We start from the raw sequence: 24,178 nt of genomic DNA, 5'->3' as shown, positions 1-24,178 counted from the left end.
TGTAGGAGGAGGTGCAGCAGGCATGCCACAGCATCCTCAGTGCCTCTCTTGGTCCTGTAGGCGAATTGAAAAGGATCCAGATGTGGGCTTACATGTGGCAGGATGTTTTGTAGCAGCAGGTACTCCAGGCACTTAATCAGGAAGTTTTGTCAGGTTTTTCCCATACAGAAAAATCTAGGGAAAAATATATTCACATGCAGCTACATCCAGCTTATATTTAAATAGATGGCTACAATATATTTAATACATATAGTACAAGAATGTAAGTATATGTGGGACCCAGCAATGTAACATAATGTGTGCTCCACATTTTTGCCTCACCATCATAGATCTTTTCTGTGCTAGTAAACTGTAACTATTTGAGGTCCTCATTGATTGTGCTATTTTTTAGGAGGCACTTCTATACCTGAACCCTGAGAGGACTAAGACGATAATTGGTGAGTTTATTTTATTTGTATGTCTTTCTCTCCAACTCACTTTGTATTTATCTCCAATTATCGTGATAACTCAACAGTGTTTTTGCACTTGTGTCACTAATATTTTGCATGTTCTATTTGTATATGTTCTGTCTTATTCAGAGGCCACCCTAAAGCAGTTCCCTGGCCAGACACTCACTCCAGATTGCTGGGCCATGCAATAAATGCCAAAGTGACAGAACTGAGGTTCCATAACAAAAACAAAGATTTTCAATAAAATAGAATAAAAGATAACAGAAGTGTTGTGTGTTTCTTCCTCAGGGTTCCTACGCAGTATGGAAAACCTGGAAAAGTATGGAATTTGATTTTAGTAATTTCCAGGTCTGGATAAGTATGGAAAAAAGAAACAAGGGTATGGAGAAATTGTTTCCAGACTATTGCATTTGCAGTACTAATCACTTCACTCAGGTCATAATGAACCATTCCTACTGTTGTGTAGTGTAACTGTCAGTCCCCATCATCAACATACAACTATGATACAACTAAAAATGACCCAGCTAAATGGACAAATATTAAGTGTAATTTTTTAATTCACTTCAGTTATCCATACCTTTGTTTTCACCGAGTTATCCCAAACCAGAAGTGGCCACAATGTCGAGAATATGGTCAGAAAAATCTACCGAGAAGTTTTGAAATTTGAGTATGGAAAAAGTATGGAATTTTGAAATGGAAAATGTGTAGAAACCCTGCTTCCTCTTTATACTGATTTTAAGTAAACACAATAGTGAAATATTTATTGATCAATGTGGAAAATATCAAACCATAGTAGAATATGAACTATATTAGAGAAATATATGTCTGAAATATATAGATCATGTGATCAGAATCTTCATCAAGGGTCATGTGATCATGCTTCTTAGTGTCATATATTTCAATATATTTAATTGTATGCATAAAATATAAGAAAGTGGCCAATATTGAATATTTACTTATATTTTGAAATATATTGATACATACATGGAAATATATCTATTTAACATAGATGTAAATATATTTATTTAACATAGATGTTCTTATACTGGAATATGTTCAAGCTGCATATATGTGAATATATTATTTTTCTGTATGGGATGTCAGGATTGTAATGCTGATTCAATGTCTATTTACCATTGAGATTTCAATCTCAACCAAAATTATGATTTGGATGGAAAATCAACATCATATCAATGTCACCTTGCTATCTATTTGATTATAGGCCAAAGTATGTAGGAGCAATTATCTCCTAAGTAGATCCAATGTCGGGCAAAAAAACTCAAAATGGGGCGTATGCATAAGATTAGCCTACTATATTTTGTCCCAAAATACTGCTCTTTTTCACAAGGGAAGTGTCGCCATAATTTAACCCACGTGTTGTCCCATTCCACAACTTAGCTTATGACACATAATCAACCCAACTGTTTTGTTGCAACAGACGATTCACGCCGGTGGCACTTTGATACCAAAGATCCGCTTCAACCCTCTCTGCTGATAGCCTAGAACTACATCCCGTGTTAAGACGATGTGACCGGCGGGTCAGGCGGTCACCGGTCATCACAGCAACGCAACCTTATGAACCCACAATTCACTGCAGTATAGTGGTTGCCATGGAGAAAGCTGACAAGTGAAGGAGAAGGAGGAAGGCACGGCTGGCAACACCCACCATGGCTGCATCGCCAGCAGAAATGAGATGGAACGAAAACTGAGCTTAGTCTATACCGGAACTTGCGCCTACTTTGATGTTTAATGTTAATGTCGTAATGCTATAGCGGGATTCACCTTCTGCTTTAAGATTAAAGCAATTACCGGTGTTAGATTTCAGCACGCTAGTTACCTAAGTGGTCAGCTTAGGTAGTGTTTTGGAAACATCGCTAGGCTTGCGAGTGGGAGGAGGCGGCGCACACACCCGAATCCCCCGTGGTCATTCGTTGCCGGCGAAGCATGACATCGAAACATGAAACGTTATCATGGGTATCCATAAAATAATATTTTTAAATATCGAACCATATCATCACCAATTTCAGAATGCCCGATCGACGATGCTATGAAAGCCCCAACAGTGACTGATCAGGGCCTGCTTTTTCGATCTGGAAATTTCTTGAGTGGAGTAGCTATTCGTTTTTTTCCCTGGCAAGCTAGCCTAGATCGCTAGCATAGATTTAGCTAGCATTTTCGCTGCATCCCTGGCTATAACCGTTAGCAGAACGATGCGGACTTTATGGATGCATTGAGTTTCGCAGGACCAGTTTGGTGTCTTTGATATCCGCTTTTTGTCATATCAAGCAAAGTCATTTGTAATTAGTGAGCAGTATTTTATGGACCTGTCCATTAGCTAGTGTAGGCTCGCAGCAAAATGTTGAATTTGAGACGGCTGTTGCGGTTATCAAACCGCTCCTTTTTGGCCTTCATTTTTTTCTTTTCAATGTCTACGACCTGCTTGTACTTCATTTATGTGGCTCCTGGTATAGGTGAGTTTCATTTTTTACTGACTTTATTGTTGATTAATGTTATCATATGAGCTCTTCATTCATTGCTTGTTTGAAACCACTTTGCAATGTTAGCTAGCTAGCTAGCTAATACAATCAAACACATACCATTGCTAAGCTCCCGCTAGTTAAATTACCCCTAAGCCAATTGGCTGGACTTCATTCATTCTGAAGGTAGATCTAGCGCTAGCAATAGCATGTAGATGGGTATCCTAGCTTGTCAGCTAGCGTTCCACCTAGTCAGCTGTTTGCAAACATAATCCAAGCTCATTCATTTTTATCGTTGATGTAGTATTTGGGTAACGGCAGATATCAGTCGAGTCGTGGTCATTTGCATGTAGCCACAGCTGTTATCGGTGTTCTGAGATGGCAAATCACAGAAGTAATAAACTATGGCGCTAGCTATCCAGTAGGCTCGCTAGGTGGTTGTAAAGTTAATGATTTATTTGCGGATTGTGGACAGCATCTAGTATCCGCCTGTTGGTGTGAAGTGCTGAGTGTAATCTTGATTATCTAATTAACTGTTTAATTATACGCCTCATTGGTGTAACCCTAACCTTTCTGTGGTGTAAATTAGTCTGATAGTAACAGGAAACGTTACCGTTATCCAGGTCGTCAAAATGTTTAACTCTAGGGTACGCCTACAGTATATTTTAACAGTATTATAGATAACGTTAGGTAGATGTTATAGATAGCTGTCATACACAGGTAAGGCTGTCCCACAGTCTTATCTTGAAAAAGCATGACCATGCAAAATGAGAGTGGTTCCCTTTTCTTAGTTTGTGAGTTCTCTTGGGCTGATGATGGCTTATATTATTTGTTGCTGCTTGTATTATGGCTCTTAAGGTAAATTTGTCCATACCCTGTTGAAAAAAAACAGCATGACCAGCTTACGGTGGTTTGCTGGTTGACCAGCATGTTAACCAGCTTGTTTGACCACCCTATGATGGTTGACCTGCTAGACCAGCAAAACTCTTGCGAAAACATACCTTCAGCTAGTTTACCCAGCTTACGATGGTAATTCAGCTGGTTTTGCTTGTCATACCACTTCAAGCTGGTAATTTTAGCTGGTGTTGCTGGTCTACACTGCTGGTTTAACTGGCTATGCCAGCTTATGTTGGTCATTCTAGCATACCAGCATGACCATCTTACACGAACAATGTTAAGCTTGACAGGCTGGTCACCAGCATGACCATCTTGCACCGGCTGTATCCTACACGACCATGATCAGCTTCCTCAGATGGTCACGACAGCATATCCAGCTGGTGGCCCAACCAGCTACACCAGCAAAGACCATCAAGAGCTGGAAGAAAACCAGCAAAGACCAGCTAAAATCAGCTACCAGCATAAGCTGGTTTCTAGCTGTTTTTTTCAGCAGGGTATTGTTTTTGTAGTTATTTGTAGCATACTAGTTGAATGGCAGAAAAGGATCGCACACCCATAATGTTTGGCAATTACCTCAGTTTGATTTTAGACCTTCTGGTTGTTCCTAGTCAAGTAAGATGTATTGACTAAAGCAAAAGTTATGTCGGGGGTCAAGTCATTGCCACTGACAGGTCATTTCCCTCTGAGCATTGACATGTGGTGCATTGATACGGTGGAGCAAAGAAGGGCATCATATGGTTAAGTGACTGGGCCGGGGAGAGGTCAGGTAGTGTGTGTGTCTGTGTGTTTGTGTCTGTGTATGTGTGCTCCTGCTGCCTAGCCATGAGGAAAAACCTGCAGGCAATTTCACCATCTCAAAACAATGCTTGACTCGGCATATATGTGACCCAAACATTTCAGCATTTGTGTCTGTTCTCATGATTGCTTGCATTCTGGGTGCCAACCATCCAGAGCACCCAGTGATTTAGCTAATTGCACCCTAACTCATAAGGTGTGGCCTATAATGAGAGGAGTGTGTTGTTTTAGTGCACTAGTTATAGTGCGCCAAACCCTCATCACAATGCATATGTGTGAAGTAGCCTAGCTATGGCTGATTTTAGGCGGCCTGCATCAACATGGCTTCCTGTGGGAGACAGACCACTTGACTGGACAGTTTTTAGCCCATCACTCTTTGCAAGCTTTAAAGTTGGCCTCATGTTGTTGAGTAGATGTTGGGTTGCCAATGTGTACATGCTGCTGGTGTTTTGATATAGCAGTGGACTTGTTAGGACTGCTCAGTTTGCAATCAGCTGTATTAAGCTGTCCCTTGGCAAGCAGAGAGCCAGAGCCAGGGAAGATGTGCTTTAGGCAGACAGATGTTAAAGTAGCGAAAGTCTCTCCTGAGATCTGCTAGTGTGTTTTAGCATTGGTCCTTTTGCTGAGCGGATGTTTAGAAGAATTCAGAAATGGCCAGGGGATTATACTGTATGTCTGTGTTGCATACAAGTGGAACAAACACTGAAGAATTGAAGGGCTAGGCCTACCTGTTGCCATATGCTGTTTGTCAGAACTTGTTCTCGGTTGACAATCTGTTTCCTGGGACAAAATCCAAATTCGCATTCTATATCACTGGAAATGTGAGTAGTATTCTAAAATTCTATAGAACCTGGACAGAAGTGGATGGATGTTATGTTTTTTACTTTAAACCTGCCAGACATCAGCAAATTTGCATGAAGTTGGCACATTCAGTGTTTCCCACAGAATTGGATTCAATTTGTGGCGGTAACTGACTTGTACAACGGGGGTGGGGGGGTGGGGGGTGTATTAAGATCGTCTTGGTAGTGTATAGGTCTAATTGAGTGCCTGTCACTTTAAGACGTTTGAGGGAACCCTTGCAATTGTAACACAGTTGAAAGGCTGCTGATGTGTGGATGCAATTCATAACGTTTTCTACATAGTTAAAATAAAGGTTCACACACTTTTGAATTTTGAAACACACTTTTCCATTTACATCGGGATTTTGCAAACATTCAGTGTCAGAGTCAATAAAATGAGCCCTTCAACGAAATTGACAAGCAGCTGTAAGTAGGCTAAGCATGCCAAATTCGACATCCAAACAGTATTCTAATGTTAGCTTTGAGATACTGCTTGATTTCATAACTTAACTTAGTTTTGTCTCTTCAGTGTAGCCTACTATGTTGTGATAAGACCTTAGCAGAGTTCACTTCAATGCAGCAGTTTTGAACAAATTTGCGCAGCATGGTCACGATGCTAAGCGGATTTAATAGCAATTTAGCCAGACATCTTCTATGCAACGCTTCTATGTGGCAACAACAATCCTTCAACAATCGTGAATATTTTGTTAAATGCACATGCAGAGGAGGGGCAGCGGGCTACGAGAGAGAGCGGGGCGGGACAAGGAAAAGCTGCGTGCGTAAAAAGCGCAGCTCAATGGCAATGCAAGGATTTGACCTTATATTTAATTTCAATTAAATTAAATTAAACATAGAATATTAATCTGTGGCGGCCCGCCACAGATTAGTCAATGTATGGGAAACACTGACATTGGTAAATTATTATTTGCGGATCTAGCCTTCTCAGACACATGAACTGAGGAGAGCAAAAAGTGTTGCACGTTTTGTCACCGCCACCCTGTCGTGGCTTTCTTGCTCTTGTGTCTGAATGGTGACATGTTATGTGTGTGACGGCCTACTTACAGAACTGTGGCCGCTGACTTTAGTAGTTTGATGAGCTGACGCAAACCAATGGAGTCACAAGCTGCTGTTGGTTAGTCATAGTTGTGGTAGGAAGGCTATAGAGAGAGCCGGAAGATGAACTTGCCCAGTTTTTCGCTCAATTTTGTGTTGCTTTCTTTATGGCTGTTCTTTAGTGGTATTGCATCATAGTTGTGAAAGTTAAGTTAGCAATGCAAATTATAAGGAACTAAGAATAAAGTACAGCAACTAAGAATTTGAGTTGGTGAAAATTTAAAAGGCAATGATAGGCCTAACAACAACAACAACACAGTCTGCTGGCCACCATTGTATTACTGTCTTAGTGCTTGGCATGTCTACCAGCCTGTGTTGTATCGGGAAATACAACATAATATTGATATTGAAGATGATGAATGTACAGTATTTCACTTGACTCCGATAAATACAACTCCAAATGGCATTTAAGTCTTCAGATTGCAGTCTCAATTCTGTCTTTGGAAAGAGCACCAGACATTTCCTTGACATAATAAGCATTGGCCTATATACTTCATTGAGAGTAGAGCACAACATAAATGTTAAATGTTTGATAGTTTGCAATGACATAAGCTGTCTGTTTTGGCCTCACAGCAACAGACTTCAGAAAACAAGACCATCTGTAGTTCATGCAACCCATAATGTCACCTGACTAACCATGAAGGAGTAATGTAAAAAGTTGGCTTTGGTATGCTGCCAAAGCACGGAACATAAAGTGTGTGTTTTGATAAAAGCCACTTAGATGGAGCATCTTTGACGGCACTAGTCCTTGACCAGCGGTTGAGTTCACTTCACTGCTTAGACAGGGTCCATTTCACACCTATCCTCTGGTAGGGAAGGCCTCTGGGAGTAGAAATGTTACAATAGTTTAATGCACCCAGGTACAAACTAGGGGTGGGCAATATATATTGTCTGCGATAATATCGTGATTGTTGTTTTAACGATGTGCAAATTGACATTATCGAGTATTTAAATTACACTCGAAATCACGCACGGAAGACTCATACATTCCCAGGAGGTAGGCTATGCGGGAGAAGTGCAGCAGAGCAAGTGTCACGTGATCACTAGTGGGTCACAACGTTGTCCCACGCAGCCTAATGTTTATTTTGTGCAGCGAGAGTAGCCTACTTGGGATTTTAATGCGGCTACTTCTGTTCAAGTAGCATTGATGAGAGTCACGTTTTTTCCTACACGGTATTATATGGAGAGAAAACATTAGCCTTTGAGTATTTTAATAGTCAGTTGTAAACAAATAACTATTCTCATGTAACTCTTTTGTAAATGGACTGAAGTTCGCTCTAAATATCTACGTTTACCGATTATGCTAACCTTTAGCATCTCTATGGGATTTCTCATATACATTAGCCATAAGCTAACGCATTAGTTTCTATTCTGTAACTTGGAATGCTAGCCTACGTGATTTCTCTAAAACAAAACATAGAAGGAAATAACTGAGATGTAAGCTACTCTGTTGGTCTGCTCGTAGTTTTACAGTGAATCCTATGTAAAGGTTTGAAAGGAACTTCAGCTTCAGACTTTCTCTTGGGAAACTGTTAGGCCTATTCATCTTCTCTAATGTAGCTGGCTAGACCATGTCATTGCCGCACACACAAGTGGGGCAGAATTGGAAATGTGTCATAGAGTGACAATGCATTGGTTGATTAAGTTAAAAAGTCACAGGTTAGGTTATTGGTTATTATTGTAATGATACTATTCATAAATAATGAGCTGTAAAGTAACTCAGACTTTAACAAAAACAATTTTTTAAAGGATATCGACTAATTATCGTTATCGTCAAAATCACAAAAAATATCGAGTTATTATTATTATTATTATTATTATTATTAATATCTATTGGACAACTTTGGTAGCACACAAACTATTTGTTTCTTGCCAAATTTCTTGTTTTGTGCTGTATTTATAGCCTGGAAAATCCAGACCCTGGTAATCTAGAAAGATTAAGGATCTAACCCCTCTTTGTTTTAATGCACCCCCCCCCCCCCCATTAATGCACAAATAGGCTGACACCAGACATAATTTCACTGCATTTCTTACTTCCAGTAACTATATGCATGTGACAATAAACTTCCTTGTATCCTTGTATCTGGCCACGAATAATGAAAATGGCCCAACTCAAGGGGTGGCACCAAGCATGCATTTGAAAATCTCATTGCATGCAATTGGATCACACTACAACCAATGTTTACTGACTGATTCCGGACTTTGACGCAATTGGATAACACTACGACAAATGTTTACTGACTGATTTGCGCTGCATTAGCGCAGTACTGTCGTCATCTGTTTAGCTCGCCTCATGGCCCGCCCATCAGATACACCGATGTGATTGGTTCCTCGCGATGCAAGGGGTAAAAGTAACGTGCATTATTACTCATTGCCAGAGTGTCTTAGTCTGGCTTTCACCAGACCAAGCTCAATCTTTTTATTTTATTTAACCTTTATTTAACCAGGAAAAGTCCCATTGAGTTACAGTAACTCTTCTCCCAGGGAGTCCTGGCCAAGACTGGCGGCAAAAAGTTACAAAAAAATATATATACATAAAAGACAGGACAAAGTTACATACCACACCACAAATCTCTGTACATACACTATACAAACACAATCAAGACATTACACTTAACTTAAGCTAATACAGACATACAACATTAAAGGGCACCAGTTAAAAACAATTACACTGTTCTGTCAGAGTTGACTTTAAAAGATTTTTAAAAGTATTGAAAGATGGAAGTGATTCTAGATTTAGGCTGTTTTGAAGTTCATTCCAAACTTTACGTGCATATGATGAGAGAGCTGTTTTACCAAGTTCTGTTCTTGTTGATGGAATAACTACAGTGTTTCCCATACATTGACTAATCTGTGGCGGGGCGCCACGAAATAAAAATTGGCCGCCACAGATTAATATTCTATGTTTAATTTAATTTAATTTAAATTAAATATAAGGTCAGATCCTTGCATTGCCATTGAGCTGCGCTTTTTACGCACGCAGCCTTTCCTTGCCCCGCCCCGCTCTCTCTTGTAGCCCACTGCCAATGTGCATTAACAAAATATTCACGATTGTTGAAGGATTGTTGTTGCCACATAGAAGCATTGCATAGAAGACGTCTGGCTAAATTGCTATTAAATCCGCTTAGCATCCATGACCATGCTGTGCAAATTTGTTCAAAACTGCTGCATTGAAGTGAACTCTGCTAAGGTCTTATCACAACATAGTAGGCTACATTGAAGAGACTAAACTAAGTTAAGTTATGAAATCAAGCAGTATCTCAAAGCTAACGTTAGAATACTGTTTGGATGTCGAATTTGGCATGCTTAGCCTACTTACAGCTGCTTGTCAATTTCGTTGAAGGGCTCATTTTATTGACTCTGACACTGAATGTTTGCAAAATCCCAATGTAAATGGAAAAGTGTTTTCCAAAGTTCAAAAGTGCTTGTCCCAAATGTAGAAAACGTTATGAATTGCATCCACACATCAGCAGCCTTTCAACTGTGTTACAATTGCAAGGGTTCCCTCAAACGTCTTAAAGTGACAGGCACTCAATTAGACCTATACACTACCAAGACGATCTTAATACACCCCCCCCCCCCCTGTCCAAGTCAGCTACCGCCACAAATTGAATCCAATTTTGTGGGAAACACTGAACTAATAATATTTTTTCTGACAACCTTGTCCTGTAAACACTATTATGGTAAGAAAGCAAATTTGAAATGTGGAGGGATAATTTACCCATTAGAGCTTTAGCAATGAAAATCAATAAATGGAACTTCCTTCTGAGGAAGAGGGAGGACCATTGTACAGTTTCATACAGAATGCAGTGGTGAGTCCTGGCTGCTGCACCTGTAATGAAACGCAAGGCTGAGTGGTATACTACATCTAATTTTTTTTAATAAAGATGAAGAGGAGTGCATATAAATGAGGTCACCGTATAATAGGAATGTGATAAGAATAAGAATGATAAGAATGTGCTCTGCACCAACCTTTTCCTTGCTGAATAAGGAAAACACTTCTTTAATCTAAAATAAAAACCTAACTTGGGTCTGAGTTTTTTTAAAAGGCTCTCAATATGTACCCCAAAAGACAGTTTTTCATCCAACCAAATACCTAGGTATTTGTAGGAAGTTACTCTATTGGGGTACCATCTCGTGTTAAAATAGACAAATCTATAGGAGAATGAGAACGTGTAAAAACCATTGATTTTGTTTTTTAGCATTTAATACCAATTTTAATCCTACCAGAGATGTTTGTATCTGACTAAAGGCAGACTGTAAATTATGAATTGTTTCTTTCAATGATTTAGCAGAGGTGTACAAGATAGTGTCATCTGCATAAAGATGAGCCTTAGTTTGGTTCAAAGTCATACCTAAATTAAATAGAAAATAATATAGGACCCAAAGCTGATCCTTGAGGGACACCCATTTTTACTTCTAGCAAGGATGAGGTGCAGTTATCTAATGCCACACACTGGGATCTATCACTCAGGTAATTAGAAAACCAATTTAGCACAGTGCTACTTAAACCTATGCTTTGCAGTCTTTGCAGAAGAAGATTATGGTCAACGGTGTCATGCTTTAGATAAGTCAATGAATAGGGCAGCACACACATTTTTGTTATCCAAAGCATTAACAATATCATTTGCAACAGAGGTTACAGCCGTAATTGTACTGTGTCCTTGTCGGAAACTAGACTGAGTAGGACTTAAAATACAGTTGTCAGCTAAAAAACTGTTTTAATTGCTCATTTATAAGAGATTCAAATAGTTTAGCCAAGACGGATAGTCTGGAGATTGGACGGTAATTGTCTAAGACCGATGGGTCTCCACTTTTTTTTTTTTTAAAGTGGGAGTACAAATGCAGATTTCCATGACTTTGGAATAGAACCACTGTGCAGGCTTAGATTGAAAATGGAGGAGATAGGACCAGCAATCAAGTTTGCAGCAGTTTTGAGGAAATACGGTTCAATCTGGTCTGGGCCAGCAGACTTTTTATGGTCCAGGCCCTACAGTGGTCTAATAACCAACCTTGTGTGATTACTGGTCTCTCAGAGTGCAAGTCCTCCTTGCCAATGTACCAGGCCCAGCAGTGCCTTTCGTACTTCAGAGACAGATATAGAAATGAATTTGAAATTATTCAAACTTACATTAGACGAGTCTGTAATGGGGGTTACACAATTTGTGGGATTGGCTGGGAGTGTTGACTGAGTGGCTATTCCTGCATTAATAAAATGCTTGTTAAAAGTATCCACTATATTTTGTTTACCCCTTACTTCACCCTGGCTTGTTTTTATAACTTCGGGGATAGTGGAGGGTGGCACTTCCCCTGAAGAAGATTTAATTGCTTTCCAAAACTTTTTGGGGTCATTAAGGTTTTCATTTATTAAATTCAGATAATATGCACTTTTTGTACTTTTTATTAATCGTGTGCATTTGTTTCTTAATACCCTATAATCTAACCAACATTTATCATTATTATTTCTTTTTGCCTTGATCCATTCTTCATTCCGGTCTCTAATAGCAGTTGCAATAGAGTCATTAAACCAAGGATTATCTCTGCCCCTCACTCTATATCTTCTAATAGGGGCATGTTTGTCAACTATGCCTAAAAAGGTCTTTTTAAAATAAGACCAGGCCAGCTGAACATCATCCATAACACTAACTAAGTGTAAATCACTCCGATAGATTTCATGAAGAAAAGCTTGTTCATTAAAACGTTTGTAATTTCGTTTAAAAATAAACCGTGGCTTGGTTTTAATCAGCTTGCAATTTCTAACACAGGCAACCATACAGTGATCACTGACATCATTATCATTTTAACATTGAACATTAGGCCCCGTCCACACGGAGACGCTTTTTGGGTTAAACGCCCCAGTTTTGCTTCGTCTTGGCCTATCGTCCAAACGAATCCTGTAAACGCATTGCTCGAAACCGCACTTTTTTGAAACCTGGTCCCAGGGTGGAAAAATCTGAAATCGTACTGAAATCTGAAAGCGTGCGTTGGGGATTAAACCATGTTGAGCAGACTGTCTGTATCCCATCCTCCTCTGTGGGATGTAGCAGATAATGAATGTTGAGGTGTGGTGTACCTAAGCAGCACTTGGCTTCATTCCCGTCTCTGTGGAAACTTGGGAAATACATTTTAAGGTGCATTGAGAGTAGGGTTGGGCCTATGGATGATGTCATTGTCCATCGTGGTGGTTGACTGACATCACGATGGGAAGCAACTATCGTAATGCCACGCCCCCACAAACCAGACATGCACTAATTATGTAGACCCTATTTTAACATAGGCTAAAATTGAGCCTAGAACGGATGCATATGCAAGGTACTTCAAAGACTGTCAGCCAGAGAGTGCAAAAATGAAAGACTTATCTATGTGAAACTACCGTCTCATTCAAATAATTCCTGATTGTGATGTCATGTCTCACACTGTACATTGAACTTGAAATACGGCTAATGTTTTAGCAGAAAATAGTCCTAATGAATTGTTATTATTGTAAAACTAGAGGAAATTCTTACTGATTGTCACATACAGTTCTAATATTTTTCTGAGGCTACAGTACTGAAGCGCCAAATGCACTCTTCTCCACCATGTTAAAAGAAACCATGTCTTTTAGAGTTTCAGAAGACTGTAAGGGTTGTATTTCGTGCATTTGGCAAAAGCCCCAGACAGCAGCCGAGTGGATTTGTTATTTGTAAAAGTTGTTTGTTGCGTCCTGCCTCCAGTAGCCTGGGCGGTGTGATCGTAGCCCCTTACTTCCACTTTCCACTGCCCCTGCATCTGGTATAAGATGCACTGCGTATGAGGTACAGACTACCGAAGACTAGTTGAGATGCGAAAGTGAGTGATTCTGCATCAACACAGGGAAAGAAAATAATATTTTTTGAAGTGATGAAATTTATATGCCAGCATAATGACATTAAACAACTCATTCAAACCCATTCCACTGCAATATGTAGCTGTAATGATGAATAGAAATTCATCAGTACTAATTCACAGATAAAACTGGCAATAGCCTTAGGGAACATACATATTATTCCATTTTCATTTTAAAAACATGGTGGTGGGGAACGACATGGGTTTCTATGTCATCGTTATCCGATGTTTGCGGATTCAAATGCCACATTAAAATCAAAGCTGGAGTTTTCAAACATGTGGTCTTGTGACACTAGCCTTGTATAGTTAATGCAAGCAAAGCCCTCCTTTGTGATTGCCATAGATATCAGTGACCAGTCTTCAGAATTAAGGGGGGGGGGTGGGGGGAATTGCCCCACTTCAGTGCTTCACATAGGGGGGATTAATACAGTTTTTTTTGGGGGGGGGGGCATACATTTTACAAACTGAAATCGCATTATTACAGGCGTCAATAAAAGAACACACTTAACATAGTATTTACTTACATGATTTTGGTTTTGATTTTCTAATAGGAACAAGTGTTTGTGACAACACGTCATGATACATTTGATAATATTTGATCGCTGTTTTGGTATGAAGCATCTTTCATGTAATGAATGCACACTCTAGAAAGTGAAAGTAGCCTAACCAAGGCCAACGATGCGCTCTTTGTCTGTAACTGTCTGTGCACGTCCGCAATCGATTACGTTTCTCAAATGCAGAACACATTCATGTCCCTTCGCGTCTCATGGCCACTCTATGTAATCCTTCTGTGTTTGCAAAATTCCTGACACTTCCTGATCGCTAAACTTTTGTTTTCCTTTCCTGTCAGTTAGCAGTTGATTTAGAAGCACCTAGCATAATTTGACTTAAGCGGTGACAAGTCCTGCTGCAAGAGAGAGAGAACATGTGCACCTGCAAAGTGGTTCCGTGCCTGCGTGTGTGTGTGTCTCTCTACATGGGGTGATGGGGTCAGGTGAGAAAGTCTCTCTCTCTCTCCCTCACTGACACTGTCTTGTATCTTTCTCTTCCTCTCCCACAGCCAATACATACTACTTCATGGTACAGGCTCAGGGGATAATATTGAGGAATAACGTGCGGACATTTGGTCAGATGATCCGGCTCTACACCAATAAGAACAGCACGCTCAATGGGACAGGTGAGTTGTCGCCCAGTACTCCTCAGCTTATCACAGAACCTGACCATGTCATTTGATGCCATCGTCTGGACCTCTGACAGACTAAAAGTGGACCATCGCCAGCTTTTCTCTCCTCCCTTTGTCGCTCACTTTGATCTGCTGGTCCTCCACAGTCAGCCATTTCAGCCCTTTTAGTCTGACATTGAAGAAGGGTGGTACTTTGAGATAAGTCTGCAGGCAAGCTGTATCAAGTGGCATTCAGCAGTTTGTTTATCGGGCAGATACATCTCTGTCGGAATCCCGAGTGCTGTGCTAAAGGCATGAAAGGATGAGCTTATTTCAGCTCTATTTCATTCAAGTTTAGTGCTCGGATTCCTCCAATGCTTCTGAACACTGCGGCCTGTATGAATAAGGTGTGTGTGTGTGTGTGTGTGTGTCAGATTACCCAGATGGGAACAACTCCAGTGAGTATGTGGTCCAGCCTACCACGTACCTCCCTGAGAACTTCACCTACTCATTGAACCTGCCCTGCCCAGAACGCCTGCCCTCTATGAGTGAGTATCTGCCAAAGGCCCGTGAGTATGTTGATTTGTCATGGTGTTTGTCTGCATGTATTTATGTTTGATGTATCGTGTGTGTATTTGCAGAGGGCCCCATTGAGGTAAATATGACAGAGTTTCCTGTAGAGGAGCTGGAGATCAAGTTCAAGCAGCTGGGCATTCAGTACGGAGGCCACTGGAGACCCACGGACTGCCAACCCCGCTGGAAGGTCCGTAACACTTCTATATACGCATAGTATGTTCAGTATGCAGGGCGCAAAGTTCTCAGGCACTGTGCTGGAATTCATACATGGGCAGACTTGGTCAAGATTTGAAAATAGGCAATTACACATAGTGGGTTTTAACATTTCCGATAACGTCAGGTATACCGCTTTTTCTTGCTCTAAACCCTGCACAGACAGAAATAAATCCATCTGAGAATAATAGTTGTCAGTGTTTGTTAATCTCTTTCTTTCTCTCTCTGTCTGTCTCTTCCTCTCTCGGTTAATCTTTCTTTTTCTCTCTATCTCTCTCTCTCTGTCGGTCTCTCTCTCTCTGTGTCTATCTGTATCTCTCTCTCTCTTTCTCTCAGGTGGCTGTTCTCATCCCCTTCAGGAATCGTCATGAACACCTGCCCATCCTGCTGCTGCACCTCACACCCATGTTGCAGCGCCAGAGACTTCAGTTTGCCTTCTACGTTATCGAGCAGGTAGACACACACACACACACACGCAATCATAAACTCTCAACATGCACAGTCTGAGAGAGCCCAAAACTCCCACCACTGCTGCAGTGCCTGAAACTTTGTCTTCTGTGTCATTGAGCATGTGTATACTGTACACACACTCACACACAGTATCACTCTGTTTCATTGCCTCCTTCCTTATGATGGTACGCATCTACTTGAACATGCACTTGCCTGGACACCCTGTCAGTGCTGCCCCCTGCTGGACTCTGAAGGGGCTGCTGTTCACATCAGAATCACAACAAACTGAAGGCGACAGTTGAATTTCAGTGTAATTGCTTTGTTATTGTAATGAATGTGGGGTTGCCACTGCAGTCGATTGAGAATCAAATTAGCGTTAACCCTTTACCATCAATCACTTAATGATTCGATTGTGTTCTTCCATTGAGTCTTTGCCACATTGAGTCACATCATGTGCATTATTAATAGACTCTGGGGAGGAGAGATGATTCTGTTAGGATGAGGAAACTGTCCTCATCTTGAACAGATCTGTCACAGTCCGTAGAAATAATGTAAACAACTCACATTTGACTTGAATGTGAAGACTTTTGCAAGCCCATTTTCATGTAAGCAGTTGCTTCTGTTCCTTAATTTTGTATTTTGTGTTCTCATATACAACACTGTCATTTTCGATTCACTGGTCACTAAGACGACATGTAAATACCATAGACTGGGAACAAGGTGGTTAGTTAAGTTTTGCCTTGATAAATGTTTCAGACAGTAACCGAACCTGTCTGCGTGTGTGTTTGGCGTGTGTGTGTGTGTGTGTGTGTGTGTGTGTGCGCGTGTGTGCGTGTAGACGGGTACCCAGCCCTTTAACCGTGCGATGCTGTTTAATGTGGGATTCCGTGAGGCCATGAAAGACCTGGACTGGGACTGTCTGGTCTTCCACGACGTGGACCACATCCCCGAGAACGACCGCAACTACTACGGCTGCACCAACATGCCTCGGCACTTCGCTGCCAAGCTGGACAAGTACATGTACATGTAAGTCTCCAAGCAATCACACAGTCTCATTCACTTTCTTTTGCAGTCACTCACTCTCACACACACACACACACACGCACACACACACACAGTCCTACAATGCCACAAGCTCCCTCCTTGCAGATACAGTGGCAATGTGTCTGCTTGGTTGTTAAATATTCACTCCAGGCAGTCTTTAGAGATGAGGTCCTTCTCCCACCAGTGTATGCCTAATGTCATATTATTTACCTGTTTTTACATTGTCATGATGCCTCAACTAGATTTCATCAGAACAAATTCTCTCTGAGGTCATCATGCCTGGATAGAGGCTTTTCCAACAGTTGCTGTTGTATTCTCATGTATCTAGAGTAGTGCTGCCGCGATTAGTCGTCGTAATTGACCATGAAAATTAGTCGACGGCAATTTTTTTAGGCGACGTGTCGTTTTACTATTGACCGCCTATTTATTCTTGGTCTCCCATCTCAAATGGCTCACTGTATTGTTTATTGACTCTTGAGAAGTACAATGTCTTTGGATGTTAAACAGACTACTTTGCCTATAATGTTTTAAACCCCGCCATGCACGCAAGTGTAAATGTGTGCAGCATAGCTAAGCTAAGCGTAGTAGGCTAGTCCAGACTCTGACTAATATGGTATACTATAGCCTAATTGGAATTCAGATACTTATGCTTAGATTGTTAATACATCATGTTTTGAATAGTTTACTTAATGAGCTTTTAACAAAAGTAGGCTGATATTAATGTGAAGGTTAAGGAAAGTGAAGCGCTGATCTGCACATTGTAGTACTCGCCAATGCAGACATGGTCATTGGGCACACCTTGTTATCTCGCCGAGGGATTGTATTGTACTGTATTGTATTGTATCCAAAGAAGCGTTTCTATTTTTCTCCCTTCAATCTTCTACTGTTTTTCATGCTGAGCTGGTGTGTGTGTTTTGAGTACTTTGTGTCTTGGTGAGCTCTCATGCAGTGGACCTGTCCCCTTGTTCTTCCCCTCAAGGCCAGAGGGACCCAACTGGCTGTGTGTGTGTGTGTGTGTGTGTGCGTCTGTCCGTTCGTCCGTGGTAGGTTGTTTGGGCTACTTGTATGTAGAATGTGAGCCATACATACAGTTGCCTGACTGGAGAAGGGCCTACTGTATATGTGTGAAACTCGCAATCCCCTTTGTGTTCTCCTTAAACATGAAGGATGGGTGTAGGTGTGTGTGTGAGGGAGTGTGTGTGCGCGTGTGCGCTCACATGCTCGTGTAACACACGCGTGTGTGTGTGTGTGTGTGCAGGTATGCAACTCAGTAATATTTAGCCCTGTCTTTTGTCACCCCTTGTTGGCAGGTGACAGCTGAGGGTAAGAATTTATTTTCTTTCTTTTCCCTTTTATTTTATTTTGTTCTGTTCATTCTGAGCCAACAGCTGTAAGGGCTAAGGTGCTGTGGGATTTCAAAGGAGCTCCGCAGTATGTGTGTGTGTGTGAATGTTTGTCTCTTTGTGTCTCTGTGAGGGAACACGAGGAGTGTGTTTCGCTAATGCCTTGTCTTTGTCCTCAGCCTGCCCTATAATGGGTTCTTCGGGGGCGTCAGTGGGCTGACGGTGGAGCAGTTCCGCAAGATCAACGGTTTTCCCAATGCATTCTGGGGCTGGGGAGGAGAGGACGACGACCTGTGGAACAGGTATGTGCATGTGCGTGCGTTTGGACATGCATGTGTACTGTACATGAGTGTGTCTGTGTGTGAGAGATGGAGAGAGAGAATAGTGTGTGATGTAATGTATCCTCTCTCTCCCCACTGTCCTAGGGTGTCCTATGCTGGCTACAATGTAACACGACCTGAGGGAGAGATTGGCAAATACAAATCCATTCCACACCATCATCGGGGGGAGGTGCAGTTCTTGGGCAGGTAGGTACACACACACACACACACACACACACACACACCCAACATGTCATGTACTCACACACTCACTGACATGACCGGTTATATGTCTCACTCACCTGCGGTTCAGTTCATCCCAGGCAAGCACACATGTGTTTGTGTGTTTCCCAGGGGGGGGGGGTATGGTTTTGTGATAAGAAGTTCTGTTCCCCTGTACCCCTGAGGACACTAATCATTTCTCTGTTTGCTGATTTGGCACATGCCGTTTGCAGTCCATATGTGTGTCTGTTAAGTGTGTGTCTCCGTGACCTTTGTTTGCCATTCTGTATATGATAGTGGCCATCCCTTTGAGAAGAAAATGGTATGTGTGAGAGAGAGAGTGAGAGAACTTTAGTCATTGTTTGAAATGGCAAAAGATTGTCTGTTTTGGTTTTGAAATAATAGGAAATTAAATTGACACTTTGTAAGCTGATTTTCCTGACATTTTGCAATGGCAAAGTGCCTTATACAAAGGGACTCAGCACTTCATTAAATCACCTGGTTCATTGTCGACAGACCATCAAACTTCCATAATTGATCATGAGCACTGTCACCTTGCAAAATTAATGTTTGCATCACAATCATGTTCACTGTTTTTGCTATGTTGGGAATCACTGTTAGAGATAAGTCATGTTTCACAATTCTTCGCAATTATTGTACAGTTTTCATTTGTGACATTGAGGACGGCAAAGTCATTGTCTCCCATGTCATTGTTGGAGAGACTCCATTTGATGCATGCCTCATTCCTTTGAAGTGACCTTATGCTGCATTCCTAAAACCCCCTTAGCTGTTGTATAGTCAGTGGAACCTACGGACTTGTGGCTTATTTTTTAAATGGTTGCTATAAATACCTGGCAAAGTTCAATCAATAACTTAACCTTATTCATAGATCATCATTCTTACGCCAATACATATATTTCCTCTATCAGAGTGGTTGCCAAGCAATGTCGAGACACAGCAACTGTAACTTTTGTATCAAGTTGTGGCAGCACAGCAATATAGAACTAAATGCGGTCAAGGTGAGCGTTTCTGCTCCTTAAGGCCTACACACACGGCCGATGACGCGACGGCAACACGCACGGCAAGTGGAACGACGGGCAACCATCGCCGCCGCATCGCTCTAATCAGGCTCTTTCTAGTTTTCAGGGCGATTTTGATAGGTCATAATAGCTGTCTGGTCAGTGTATTGCCACTGAAGCAATGGGTGATCGCGTCACCACTAGTGTATGTAGTAGAGCGATCGCCGGTTGTGTGTGACAGCCTTTATACAATGGCATCGAATGTGATTCAACCAATCAAGGACCGGAACTATCAGTTTTAGAAACAGAGTACCGGTATACTCATTTAGGGGTGTTCCTTTTGCAACTTCCGGTTAGTAGCATTAGCGGAGGAGTGACCAACTTCAGAGGTGCGTGGTGGGTAGGACTCAAACTGGTCTGTCTTTTTTTTAATTGGCTTTCTTCCTCTCTTCCACTCCTTCCTGTCACTTTTACTCTCTACGTCCCTCTCTGTCTTTATCCCTCCTCTCTCTCTCTCTCTCTATACCTATCTATCTCTCGCTTTCTCTTTCTCCTTTCTCCCTCTCCCTCTCCCTCTCCATCTCTCTCTCTCTCTCAGATATAAATTGTTGCGCTACTCAAAGGAGCGCCAGCACCTGGATGGCCTGAACAATCTGAACTACACGCCAGAGGTGTCCACTTCCAGCCTCTACAAGAACATCAGTGTCAACCTGCACCCTGAGCTGGCTCCGATTGCAGACTACTGAACGCATGACACACACACACATACATACATACATACATACATGCATACATACACTCACACACTCATGTCTGATATGCTCCTCCTGGGGGGGTGTGTGTGTTAGTGAGAGAGAAAGGAAGAGAGGAAGAGGGTGAAGGATAATTAGGAAAAGGGTAGGCAAATTAAACTGATCCGAGTGTTCGTGGTTTGGACGCATTTCAGTTTCAAGTCAGTTTTGAATGTGTATTTGGTTTTTTTTTGGTTTTTTTTGGTCCAAGGTGTGTCTTATCAGTTTCTGTATGTGTATGGAGTCATATTGAGAGGTGAAAGTAAAGGTGTGTGTGTGTGTGTGTGTGTGTGTGCTGTGCGTGTCTTGTAGGATTTCATGGCGTTTGTGTATTGCGTACAGGGCACTTGGTCTCGTCCAAATGTTAGTGTGTAAATAATGTGGGGTGGTGTTGGATGGGCTAGCTGAACAAGAGAGGGGGGAAAAAAGCAAAAAACATATCTGTCTGATTGCGTGTCTGCAGACTTGGTTGACGTGTGGGAATACCTCATGTATGAATTTGTGTGTGTGTGTGCGTGTACGCCTGTGCCTGTGTGTGAGGGAGTACTTGTGCTTTTCTGATTCTCACTGCATGTCATTGCTGGCTTTATGCGACTTATGTCCACATTACACTACAAGCCAAGAGGCGAGGAGTGCCAGAATCAACCAATCGGATGTTTACTGCAAAGCCTTAACCTAACACTCATAGGCTCTTTCACCGCTGTTTCCTGTCAATCACTTGCTTTCACCCACTCAGCAGAACGTGCCACCTCTCGGCTGCCTCTCAGAAGCCAACAGACTTTTTTTCTTTTTTGTTTGTTTATTTTCTTTTGTTGCAGTGAATATCTTAAAGAAAAAAAAAAGACCTTTCAGTTGCCAGGAAGTTAAATGGTTTGATTTATGTGTTGCAAATTGATGATTTTTTTTTTTTTTTTGAATTTTTTTCTTTTGTATTTATTTTTTCATGTTTTATTTAAGTATTTGAAGCACTCCTGTGTCGTGTTGCATTCCGTGAACAGGGGATTGGTGTGTGTATATGCGTCTCTCTGTATGTGTGTGTGTGAGTGTGTAGATGTTTATGGGCAGACTCGCGCGCACACACACTTTCACACACACCTCTGCCTTTGACATTCTTGTGTTTCACTCTCCACTCTTCTTTTGGCAGCTATGTAGATTCATTTTGTTTTTTCTGTTCGCGTCCCCTCTTTAAGAGGAGAATGAGACCATCAAAGCGAGCAGGTGTAGTGGGCAAAGAGAAAAAGCAGGAGGGGGGCCGTTTAAAACGACAACAACAACAACAACAACAACACTGTTGTGCATGCCTTACTCTTCTCTGCTTTCTTTTTCTTTTTGACATCGTATCATTGGAGAAGCGTTGAGCTTTCTTTCAGCTGTAGTGTCTTCTCTCCTTTTAAAGTGCACTATGGAACATGAGAAGCAGAGGGGGGGAGTGTAGATGGTCCCTCCTTGCTCTGGAGGGGTGGGGGGTAACAGGGGTCATAGCTGCTAAACACCCCTTATTGGGTGTAGCGTGTGTGAGTATGTGTGTCTGTGGAGTGCATTGTGTACTCTGTGTTCAGTTGTACTTGTGTGTGTGTGTGATTGCTTTGCATTGCGGTCTGTTGGACAGCTGGGCCAGGATGAGGGAGCGCTTGCTCGCGCTCTTGAGTGGCCCCTGGGCCCTGTGAAGCTTGGAGCTTTTTGTGACCAGTGTGCCAGCGCTCAGCAGATAGAGCTCTCTCTTTCTCTGTCTGTCTGTCTGTCTGTATATAGTTTTTTCCATTTTCTCTATTTTAAGGTTTTTAAAGTTATCTTTGTGTGTGTGTGTGTGTGTGTGCGTGTGTGCGTGCGCGAGTGAGAGAGAGAGAGGTTCAGCCGTTGATTGTCCTTTTTTTCCCTTTAATTCTTCGGTTGATGTTTGTGTTATTTATCATATTGGTGTTCTATTGGTGAGCGATAACTGCTAATGCAAGCATCCCAGGGTGCTTTGCAGTCAGATGTGTTTTGCTTCTTCCAGGCGCATTAGCTCCAGGAAGTACTTTGAGGTACGAGGAAGGACTTGGTGCTTCTTTCTTTTTTTTTTTTTTTTTTTCTTTTTTTTTTAAAATAGGCTAAGGGTAGTATTGGGTAGCCATCTCCTGCTGTTTACATAGTAACGGTTGCCAAGGCAGGAGAGGTAAAGTCTGTATTTGATTTGGCCCTGTCGCTACGGGTTTCACAATCGTCAGCGTACACATCTTACCAATGATGACGGACGACGAATTATTCCAAAAATACTTTTTTAAAACAGTGAAGTGCACATATGTTGTTTGTGTTGGTGTGTCCGGTGCCAAAGTCCGTTTCCTTTTTTCCTTTCCCTCTTCTCTTCCTCCTCCTCTTTCTCCTCCTCCTGCACTGAAAGCTAATCTAATAATGGGATATTTGATCTTTTTAGATGACTGTGTGTGTGTGTGTGTGTGTGTGTGTGTACTGTTTGCATACACAGGAAGCCCAAACATATTGCAGACAGAAATAGTATTCATCTGTCCTAGTATACATATGACCTCGTTGGGGGCCTTGTTTTGGGTCTCAAAAGGCACAGTTGAGAATCCTACCAGTGTGTTAACGTTATTCCCCCAGTCCCTAATCTCTATGGGCACTGTCGTCCCGTCAGAGCCCTGAGATTCTGCCAAACCTCTCCACATATCCCAGTTCCACATAAGGAGCTTGGAAGGGGTTGTGGGGAGACCGTTTGAGAAGGACCTTGTGGTGGACTGGGCATCGGCCAGTAGAGGCTGTGTGTTCCTAAGCCTTTCATCACGATAGAGGGCCAACACGCACACATTTGTAAAATTCCTGTGATGGGTGTATGTGGGACTCACTGCCAAGAGTAGTATGTTGTCTGAACCGCAAATGGAACCCCACCTTTCTTCCACACATGTCCTGTGTTCAATGACGTAGCCCAAAAAATACAAATAAACAACAAAAAAGGGGGGCTAAAAGAGAAGATTATAAGGACGTATTCACTTACAAAGCTGTAATGTAGAGTGTTACATTTTTTGCAGTATTCATATTTGTGCCTTGAGTTTATTTTATTTTTTCACTTTTTTTTTTTATTTTGAAATGATAGGTGTTTTGTTTTTCACTTCTGCATGGTTGCTGAGATGCAGTGTGCTAGTGTGGCTGGGGCTTTCACATGCCAATAGAGTGCACATTTATTTTTCAAAGGAGCGAAAATAAAGACAATACAACAGTACAATAACTCATTTATCTGTCAAGGTGTCAGTCCGTGGCCCTTTAAAAAAACAAAACATAAAAAACAATGAGAGTGGTGTTAAATAGTTGAGTTCGGGCCGAGGTTGAGGGTTATGGTCATGGATGGGTGTCTATCTGTATATCTGTTGCTTCTTGGGTCTGGATGGGGTGGGGTGTGGTGGGGGGCACTCTTTCACTGTAAGCACCCGTTTCCCTATGGGCCCGTTTTACTGTAACACTAATTTCAAATTCACAACTCTGTGACTGGCTGACTTGATTGACAGGTACGACTATTGTTTTTCCAGAAATCTTTTCAGTTATGCCGGTCTGTTCACTGCGGTACGCTCTACTGATCATTAAAAAGAGTATATCGGTGAAACCTTGTCTGATG

General features: G+C 41.7%; 1 protein-coding gene across 1 annotated transcript; it reads left to right on the top strand.

Moving 5' to 3' along the window:
- Positions 1-1,948: 1,948 nt before the first annotated feature.
- b4galt6 (UDP-Gal:betaGlcNAc beta 1,4- galactosyltransferase, polypeptide 6) lies at positions 1,949-24,166 on the top strand. The gene is made up of 9 exons (XM_042056565.1): positions 1,949-2,920; positions 14,495-14,611; positions 15,031-15,144; positions 15,238-15,359; positions 15,722-15,838; positions 16,674-16,861; positions 18,402-18,524; positions 18,648-18,749; positions 20,382-24,166. Exons 1-9 carry the CDS (start codon positions 2,806-2,808, stop codon positions 20,527-20,529), a joined length of 1,146 nt encoding a protein of 381 aa, XP_041912499.1. The 5' UTR covers positions 1,949-2,805; the 3' UTR covers positions 20,530-24,166.
- The last annotated feature ends 12 nt before the right edge of the window (positions 24,167-24,178 follow it).

The sequence above is a fragment of the Alosa sapidissima genome, chromosome 12, assembly GCF_018492685.1.
Source record: "Alosa sapidissima isolate fAloSap1 chromosome 12, fAloSap1.pri, whole genome shotgun sequence".
NCBI classification, from domain to species: Eukaryota; Metazoa; Chordata; class Actinopteri; order Clupeiformes; family Clupeidae; genus Alosa; species Alosa sapidissima.
Note: the sequence above shows the minus strand (reverse complement) of the source record. Positions and strands in the feature narration are given on the sequence as shown.

Bases quoted from the DNA above. Each gene is read 5' to 3' on its own strand.
- b4galt6 (XM_042056565.1), top strand. From the start codon at position 2,806: ATGTTGAATTTGAGACGGCTGTTGCGGTTATCAAACCGCTCCTTTTTG. The intron at 15,145-15,237 runs GTGAGTATCTGC...GTGTATTTGCAG, and splicing joins AGAACGCCTGCCCTCTATGA to AGGGCCCCATTGAGGTAAAT. The intron at 18,750-20,381 runs GTAGGTACACAC...TCTCTCTCTCAG, and splicing joins GAGGTGCAGTTCTTGGGCAG to ATATAAATTGTTGCGCTACT.